Source organism: Lycium ferocissimum, unplaced genomic scaffold (genome assembly GCF_029784015.1).
Source record: "Lycium ferocissimum isolate CSIRO_LF1 unplaced genomic scaffold, AGI_CSIRO_Lferr_CH_V1 ctg8079, whole genome shotgun sequence".
In the NCBI taxonomy this organism is placed as follows: domain Eukaryota; kingdom Viridiplantae; phylum Streptophyta; class Magnoliopsida; order Solanales; family Solanaceae; genus Lycium; species Lycium ferocissimum.
The window spans coordinates 5,391-15,129 of NW_026727082.1; the positions used below are offsets into that span (position 1 = coordinate 5,391).

The 9,739-nt window shown below is 37.0% G+C and overlaps 1 protein-coding gene across 1 annotated transcript; it reads left to right on the plus strand.

Moving 5' to 3' along the window:
- The first annotated feature begins 441 nt into the window (after positions 1 to 441).
- LOC132045817 (uncharacterized) lies at positions 442 to 8,265 on the plus strand. The gene is made up of 4 exons (XM_059436394.1): positions 442 to 531; positions 6,107 to 6,625; positions 7,213 to 7,278; positions 8,122 to 8,265. Exons 1-4 carry the CDS (start codon positions 442 to 444, stop codon positions 8,167 to 8,169), a joined length of 723 nt encoding a protein of 240 aa, XP_059292377.1. The 3' UTR covers positions 8,170 to 8,265.
- The last annotated feature ends 1,474 nt before the right edge of the window (positions 8,266 to 9,739 follow it).

The window sequence follows — 9,739 nt, forward strand, 5'->3', positions numbered from 1 at the left end:
TTTAAAATAAGTTACAAATCATTTAATTAAATGAGAAATTTAAAATATTGGAAACTAAATATAGAAAGGAAGAAAAATTTTACCATGTGTCTCACACAACTGACATTAATTGTGTGAGACTCTTTTTTGTGAGATAAGGAAGTGGATCCACATTTTACATTTTTGGGTCCACAAATTTTGAGTCCACTTTTTTATCTCACAAAAAAAAAAACCTCACACAACAAATGTTAGTTATGTGAGGTGCATTTAAAATTTTCCTAGTAAGGAATTGACTAAAAAGAAAAAAGGGCGTTGAGTCTGACCGAGGGATATATAAAAATTCTTAAATAGGAGGGAGGAGATTTCAACAATTTTGAATTTAAGAGGATCTGATCCTGTGCGGATGAATCTCACCATAGTAGCCAATTAGTCCAATCATTCCCTAGCTTGGATGTAGCAGCAATGGCGGAAGAAGAGGATTACATGGCAGACCTTTCTCACTTTCTTCCTCTAGAAGCTTCTTCTCTTCCCACTAAACCCTCCGCTAAAACGGTCAGTTCCCATACAAACCCTAGTTTCTAATTTATTTATTTTGTGTATTGACAAAATTTCCCCAAATCTCAACTATAGTTATTGTTGAATACTCAAATTTTTGTGCTAAGCTCATGGTTGTCAAAGACAAAAAAAAAAAAAAAAGGATCGGGAGAACAAGCAGTGTTAAATTTCTGATGTACTATAAAGCCTTAGTTACCTTCTTTTTTCTTTTCCATTTCTTCTGTCGACCGTCATCTAGGATTGTATTTTCAACATTCACACACTAATTATTATCACTTCTTGGTATTCATTTGTTTAGAAATGTTTACCTACATAAGTGCTGCCGGGGGCGGATCCACCCTTAAGGGTGGGGGTGGCATGGCACTCGTAGATTGATAAATTTTCTATGTACCTATGTTGCAATTTGGTTAAACTAGGTTAAATATTTGATCCTGCCACCCCCAGTCGCAAATTAGACAAAGGTGTCATGGCTGGTAGACACAAGTTTGAATCTATCTTGAACGTTTTTCGACTCCCATTTTTCTTTGTGCTTTTTAGTTCCTTTGTACCAGTAATTCCCTTTTCGGCACTCTCAATTTTCTATTTATCTTTTTATTATTTATATTGCTTTCCTCTATTCTATTATTTTATCTGTGATCTTTAGCCAGAACACACAAATAGAAACTTCAAAATCCCTTAAATTAAGCATTTCTCTTAATCTCAAATCTGTGAGTATTTAAATTGAAAAACTTGGGTCTCAATGGGAATTTTGGATTGAGATCAAAATTCAATTCTTTTTTTTTATAATTTCTTTTGTTCATTACTCCCTCCGTCCATGTTTACTTGTCTATATTTGACTTGGGACACTCGTAATAAGCAATAAATAAAATGAGAAATGAATTGGAGTACTTAATAATAAGGGTAAAATAGGTATAAAATGGTAAATTATGTCTTGGTTTTTCAAACTATACAACTTACAAGTAAAAGTGGACATATATTTTTAGTATAGCGAACACATAAAAATGGACGGAGGGAGTGTATTATAAAAATTTGTGCTATTCTATAATTGTTAAATTCAATTTAAATCAGTTTACTACTTAAATTGTGATGGAAATTTCGTAAGCATTGCTTAGAAAAAACATGAAATTTATTATTTATTTTTGAGAACTCGTAGTTTATCTAATTCTACATTTACTTATGGGGTGTAATTACCTATTTAAGAGTTTTTCTATTATTTTTCTTATTTTGATTGGTGTAATTCCCTTATTGAAGATGTTATTTTACTTGTGCAAGTTCATTTTTTAATATACATAAAATATGCAAGTCCTTTGGTGAAAATGTTGATTTTACCTTGTTGTTAATGGGTGTGATTCCTTGTTTAAGATGCTAATTATGTTCGTTTCTTGATTTTTGATATGTAATTTTCATATTTGCAAATAAAAAAAGGCCAATTAAGTTGACCCCAATAAATTAAAAAGAGATGGATCTGACCCAAATACACGTTCCTAACTAGATCTATTCATGAGTAATGGTACTAGAAGTAGGGGGATATCTAGCAATAAAAGGTCAATGAAGTTGAGTATAGTGTCCTGGAATGTTAGGGGTCTCAACTATAGTAAAAAAAGGAGTATGATAAAAAATATTTTACTTACCTGGAAAGCAGATGTGGTGTGTTTCCAGGAAACAAAAGTGGAAGGGGATATCACTGATATAGTGAGAGAAGTTTGGGGGAGCAAGTGGGTCAATTATGTTCAATTAGAAGCTAGTGGGACAAGAGGGGGAATAGTCATTATGTGGGACAAAAGGGATTGGGAGGGGGTGATCAGTAGTGAGGGCATGTACTCTGTTTCCTGTAGTTTTACTGGAAAGAGTCAAGATTTCAGTTGGAACATGACTAGAGTTTATGCACCAAATGATAGAATGGAGAGGGAGGAAACTTGGGGGGAAATAGGTGCAACAAGGAGTCTTATTCCAGGGCCCTGGGTCCTTTGTGGTGACTTTAACACAGTTAGATATCCATCTGAAAAGAAGAATTGCAGAAGAATCAACATGGCAATGACTGATTTTTCTGATTTCATTGAAGACATGGAAATGGTGGACTTGTCCCTGATAGGAGGGAAGTTTACTTGGAAGAAAGGAGACAGACACAATATTGCAGCAAGTATTGATAGATTCCTGATATCAGAAGAATGGGATGCTAGCTTTAGGAATATCAGGCAGTCCATATTACATAGGGTGACATCTGACCATTCACCTTTGTTACTTATAAGTGGAGAATGGGAGAAAATCAATTCTTATTTTAAATTTGAGAACTGGTGGCTAAAGACAGAGGGTTTTAATGAGAGAGTGAAGACATGGTGGGAATCCTTCAATTATAGTGGAAAACCAGATTTTATACTGGTAGCAAAGTTGAAAGCTTTAAAAGGAAAATTGAAAGAGTGGAGTAAAACAGCACAAGGGAATTTGGGAATGCAGAAACAAGTGGTATTGGCTCAGCTTGCTGAACTGGAAGAGATACAAGATCATAGAATCCTGAAGGAGGAGGAGATAGCTTCTAGACTGGCCCTAACCATGGAATTTGAAGACATTGCTAGGCATGAAGAGACTGCTTGGAGACAGAGATCAAAGGCAACTTGGCTGAAAGAGGGAGACAGAAACACAAGTTTCTTTCACAGAACAGCAAATGCACACAGAAGGGCAAACACTATAGACAAGTTAAGAGTAAATGGAGAAATTCTGGAGGATCCTGGAGAAGTGAAGGAAGAAATTGTGTCATAGTATGAGAAGCTGTATTCAGAGACGAAAAACTACAGATCCCAATTTAATATGAGGAATTGTCCTAGGTTGTATGCTGAGGACAATGCAACTCTTATGGCCCCTTTTGAACCTTAAGAGATACTGGACTCCATCAGGGCATGTGCAGGGGACAAAGCTCCAGGTCCTGATGGATACTCTATGGCTTTTTTCAATCAGTGTTGGGATATCATAGGGATAGAGCTTGTAGCTGCTATACAGAACTTTTACTTTGAAGGTTACTTTGAAAAAAGCTTAAATGCCACTTTTGTGGCTCTATTCCAAAGAAAGTTGGAGCTATAGAGCTTAATGATTTCAGGCCTATTAGCTTGATTGGAGGAGTCTATAAGATCATTGCTAAACTATTGGCAAAGAGGTTGAAAAAGGTAATACATAAACTTGTGGACAGGCAACAAATGGCTTTTATTAAAGGAAGACAAATCATGAATGCAGTTCTTATAGCTAATGAGTGTGTGGAGTCTAGACAGAGGAGTAAGAAACCTGATATTCTATGCAAGATAGACATTCAAAAAGCATATGACCATCTGAAATGGAGCTTTCTAATCAATATGTTGGAGATAATGGGGTTTGGAACTAGATGGATCAAATGGATAAAACATTGCATTAGCTCTGTTAAGTTCTCAGTTTTGGTCAACAGAATTCCTTGTGGTTTTTTTCCTTCTCAAAGGGGATTGAGACAGGGTGATCCTTTGTCCCCTTTCTTATTTATCCTGGCAATGGAGGGCATGAGCAATATGTTTCAGACAGCTAAGGTGAATGGCTGGATAAGGGGATTTCAGCTGGTTGCAGGAAACTTGGAGATTACCTATCTGCAATATGCAGATGATAATCTTGTTTTTTGTGAAGCAGTGGAAGAGAACATTTTAATCCTAAGAACTATCTTCATCATCTTTGAAGCAGTTGCAGGATTACACATTAATTGGGATAAAAGCTTCATTTATCCAATTAATGAGGTGGCAGAGGTAGAGAGCTTGGCAGAGAAATTAGGAGGTTAAGTAGAGGAGCTTCCAACTACATATTTGGGCATGCCTTTGGGAGCCACGAGCAAGTCAAACGGAATATGGAATGGAGTTCTAGAAAAATGTGAGAAGAAGTTGACAAACTGGAAAAGTCAATATCTTTCTCTTGGGGAAAGATTGACCATGGTCAATAGTGTGCTAGATGCCTTACCATCTTATATGATGTCCATATTCCCAGTATCTGTCAATGTAATCAAGAGAATTGATACCCTTAGAAGGAACTTTCTGTGGTACGGAAATGAAGATAAGAAGAAATTTCACTTAGTCAAGTGGGAAGAACTAACTGTGAGCAAGAAGACAGGGGGATTGGGTATCAAAGATTTGAAATTGCAAAACCAAAGTTTGATGATGAAGTGGCTATGGAAATTTACTACAGAGGAAAACATGCTATGGAAGGAAGTCATTACTGCTAAATATGGTTTGGAGGACAAATGGATGACAAACATGGTTAATACTCCATATGGATGCACCGTGCGAAGGGCAATCAGGAATCACTGGTCAATAATGTTTGCAAGGATTAGATGTAAAGTTGGTAATGGGTTAAAAGTATCCTTTTGGAATGATAAATGGTTGGGTGACACAACTCTGAAGGTGAAATTCCCTGACTTGTTCATTCTTAGTCAAAAGCAACATGCTACTGTTGCTGAGATGTGGACTGGACAAGGGTGGGATCTGGATCTGAGAAGACACTTGAATGATTGGGAAATGGAGATGGTAGCAGAATTCCACGATACAATGACAGCATTCATCAACTTAACAGGGGAAAGGGTACTCTGGAATGGAAGAAGGATAGCAAAGGAATTTTTACTTTAAACTCAGCATACAAAGACCTGAATGTATCAAGTTTTCAAGAAGAAGGATGGCCATGGAAGATGATATGGAAGACAAAAGTACCTTATAAAGTGAACTGTTTTAACTGGCTGTTGGCAAAAGAGGCAGTGTTGACTCATGAAAACCTGAACAAAAGAGGTTTTCACTTATGTTTTAGATGTTTTTTGTGTGGGGATCATAATGAGACAATCAGTCATCTTTTCTTGCACTGCAAATGGACAGACCAGCTGTGGAGGATGTTTATCAACCAGAGGAAAATCAGATGGGTGAAGCCTGGAAGCATAGAAGGAGTATTAAAGTACTGGAACAGGGATGGGAATGTAACAAGAAAAGAGGGGAGATGGAAGATTGTCCCATCATGTATCTGGTGGACTGTTTGGAAAGAGAGGAACCAGAGATGTTTTGAGAACAAGCAGAACAATTTACAGAAGTTAAAGATGAACTGCCTAGCTCTTTTTTATTTTTGGTGTAAACAGGAAATTCTAGGTCAGACAGAAGATATTTTTGATGTGTTAGATCTCTTGTAAGAATAGAAAACTGTAGATAGGGGGACTACATATTTTGATGTAGTACACCTGTGGATATATAGATTAACTGGTACAAGTCTCAAAAAAAAAAAAAAAAGATATACGTTGAAGAAAATTATGGCACCACCTTCAAATTCTAGATCCGCCTCTGAGTGCTGCTACGATGAAAATACGTCACCATAGACAATACTAACAAGCAGAATCTTGGTTTCCATAGGTTACAAAATTTTTGGACTGACTGTCAAATTCTTTATTTGGATTTTCTTTTATTTGCTTAGAGCTTTTCATTGCGAAATCGAGCCTAGATTCAGTGGATAAATTATAAAAATAAGACAATCGTATCAAATAGATCATATGATGTGAGTTGCTTCGTGCCCTAATCTGTATTTCTTTAGTTGCCAGGTATCGAATAAGCCTGTAGTTTCGGACAAGAAACGTAAGATGTTAAACTGGCAAGAACGGAAAAAGCTCAAGAGAGAGCAGAAGCAAATAGAAGAGGACCAAAAAACTCTAGTGAACTTAGAGTCAGCAATCCCTGAGAGCAACATTGGGTTCAAAATGTTGAAACAAATGGATTATACTCCAGGATCAGCATTAGGGAAGGAAGGCTCTGGTAGGTCTGAACCTGTGGGGCTGGAAATCAGAAGGGGCCGTGCTGGGATTGGGAAAGAAGATGATAAGGTAGAGAAGATGAGGAGGGAAATGGAGAAGGCTGACAGGGATAGAAGGACACAAGAAGAGCTAATGGAAACTTTTGGATCTCACCTGAAGGAGCGCTGGAAGGAAAAGAGGATTGTCAGCAATTTTCACAAGGCTGAGGCAGTACTGGCTCAGTTAGAGAATAGGGAGGTCGTAGAGGAGAAAAAGGAAGAAGAGGATGGAGAAAAGGATGAGGAAGAGGAAGAACCGATCACAGAAGAGGTATTCTTTACCATCTTTTTATGTTTTTCTTAAATAAGCAAAATGCTAAGTTGGAAACTAACATTTGGTTCCCTTTTCCTTTTAACCCATTTTGTGCAAAAACTTAGTTGGCTTAGGTTTGCTTTACAAACTGATTCTAGGACGGTTAGTGATTAACAATGCCTAGTTTCTTGCTAGATTGCTTTTAGATTATGTATAGTTTTATTTAAAATTTATATGTATGGCCTATAAATGTCGAATCTCTCTTGTAAATCATGTTTTTGATTTTTATTCTGTGCTTATGACCCAAATTTGTCTTGCGTGTGGATGTTCTTTTCTGGAAGCAAATGTAAAACTGACCCTTGATTTTTCTTATTTTGTGTTTTCTATTTTTTGACTTCCCAATAAGTGCATATGAATCTTTCAAATGGTGCTTTTTCTTAGCCTTCTTTGATTATGTGCCACTCATCTTCCTCTTATTGTAGCTTGTTTTCAATGCTATTGTTGATGATGACTACTTTTTTATTTAGGTTGCTGCTTGAAATGCTTTTCTTCTCTGGTTGAACCTGCTACTGATTTTGGGTACTGCTTCACATCTTTCAATGCAGGATTTGCTCAATACATTGATGAAACTGAGAGATGAGTATCATTACTGTCTCTTCTGTGGATGTCAGGTAAGTAGAGGAATATCTTAGATAAATAGCACTCCCTTTGTTTCATTTATGTGCTATTGTCTTAAATTAAAGGTGTGTATAATTATATAAAAAATACTGTTGCATCTTTTGGGCTTAAACATGCATGTTATTGCTGTAAGGGAGTGTCACTAAGGGTAAAATGAGAATGTTAGAAGGAAAAACTTACTAAATATACAAAAAGACATTCTCTTTGGAACATGCTAAAAAGGAAAGTAGGACACAAATCGAAACAGAGTGAATAATTCACTTTATTTTCCTGTAACTAATTATGGTTCAAAACCCAAATTTAGTCTTGAATTGGTGTGGTAAGCTTGATGTTGAAGATAAGAATTGTGTTGTTACCAACAACTTTGACCTTTATATCTGGACCTTCAGATATGCGGGATAGTGCAACCCAAAATTAACACCCCCTTGACTTTGGGGAAACGGTTCGGTATTTGTTGAGAACATTATTAGGTGGTGAAAAATGAAAATGATGAGTTAAAAAATAAATGAAATTGACGAGTTTAGTAGAGTAAATCAAAGGAGAGGTAAAGAAGAAATGCTTGCCTACTATAATTACTAATTCTCAATCTAATTGATAAAGCTTTGTCTATCTGTTAGAGATTAAAGAGAGTGTGTTGGAGACTCTACGATTTCCAGTTTCTACTTAGACATATCATTATTTTTCCTTGAAGAGGAAGGCTCTAATCAACTGAATTTTATTTTTCCTTGAAGAGAAAAGTTCTAATCAACATTCAAAACTTAATCAACATTCAAAACTTACTCTTAGCTACTAAAGTAACTAATTTTCTCGTGGATAAATGTTTGTCTATCTGTTAGAGATTAGAGAGAGCATGCGTTGGAGAGACTCGAATTTCCAGTTTCTAGTTAGCGGTATCATGTAAGGGGAGTGGAAAGGATAGCACTCACTTCCCTTGAATAGAAAAGCTCTCGTCAATTTACATCTGCATCTTATTGCTAATTTTCTTTTTCTTTTTACAGTACGAGTCCACCGAGGCACTGCTGTCTAACTGCCCTGGGATAACCGAGGACTCCACCACTAGATGCCATCTCCCAGTAGGCCTCAGCATCAACACCTTGAAAAGGATTTAGAATCCTCCACAACAGATGGATAATTTCCAAGGATATGAAGAAGATTCATTGTCCTTCTAAATCATGCTTCTTGGCAGTAAAACAAGAGCTCAGAATGACAATTCTGTTCAGGTGAATGAGGCTCAGTCTCAGTTGATTATCGACAGTAGAATCCATTGATAAGATTATATTGGTGCATCTCCAATAGCTTCGAATTGCATTTCTTGAGCCAGTAGCCTTTATAGTGCACGATGGATGGTGGCTGGATATCAAGATTAGTGATTCCTGTACTGCATAGCTGTTGATTGAAGTTGTAGCTATTCTAAATATATATTTATAGCGTCTGTAATGTCAGCATTGTCATATTCGATTGCCCAAAAAGGTACACACCATGACACTATCTTGTCTGTTCCGCTCAAAAGGACATTCTGGTTGGCATGGTTCTAACACCTCGGCAGCTGGGCTGGTCCTGGACTCATGCCAGGAGTGGGGCTATTAAAAATATTAAACAGTGATATATGAAATAAAAATGAAGAGAGTGCTTTTCCTGTTATTCTTTCTAAATTTGAGCAACTCGAATATGAAAATTGTATAGCTATGTCCCTTGATTTAGCCCTGCTCGATGGTAAGTGACTCCTTATAATATAGACAGTATAAAGATTAGTCAAGGTTCACTAATGCCACACCAAGCAAAGGGCTCTCATAGCCGATTTGTAAGTAATAAAATCGACCTTCTTGAGGTGCCGACAATTTGTTGAATAAGAATATCCCGCATAATTTGAAGCATCCCAATGGTTTAACACCTTCCTACTTGGTAAATAAGAAGATTTAACTCTTAACCCCTCTCTTTGGAGAAATAATGGACTCATGAGGAATGAAAACATACTATATGGATCTCTAGTTTCCTTTAATCCATAGATAAAGAGAATACAGCAGCAAGCAACAGTAGACCCACACAACCAGCGGGGAAGATGGCACTGCTGGTAAAGACCGTCTAATTGGTGAAAAGCCCGGTGGAGGAGCCTTGAGAACACATAACAAACCACCTTATTAAGTCCACCTACTAGCACCTAAGCATCTTTAATCAATTCTAGTTCGTACTCCATCTACTAGTGCCTGATATTGCCTTGGGCGAGTCTTTGTCATCTTGGGGTTTGTCTGGCACTATAGAATGAATCAAGTCAAGGGTTTCCCCGGCAATCCCACGCACAACAAAAGCAATTTCTAATGCAATCCAACTGGAGCAGCCCAATTTACATAATGCAAAGTAGAGAGCTCGACTAGGACTCCATTCAATGGGAGTATATCTGCTCTTAGCAGGATGGATACTGTCATCAATGTGTGAGAAATGGAACACGACGCTGCA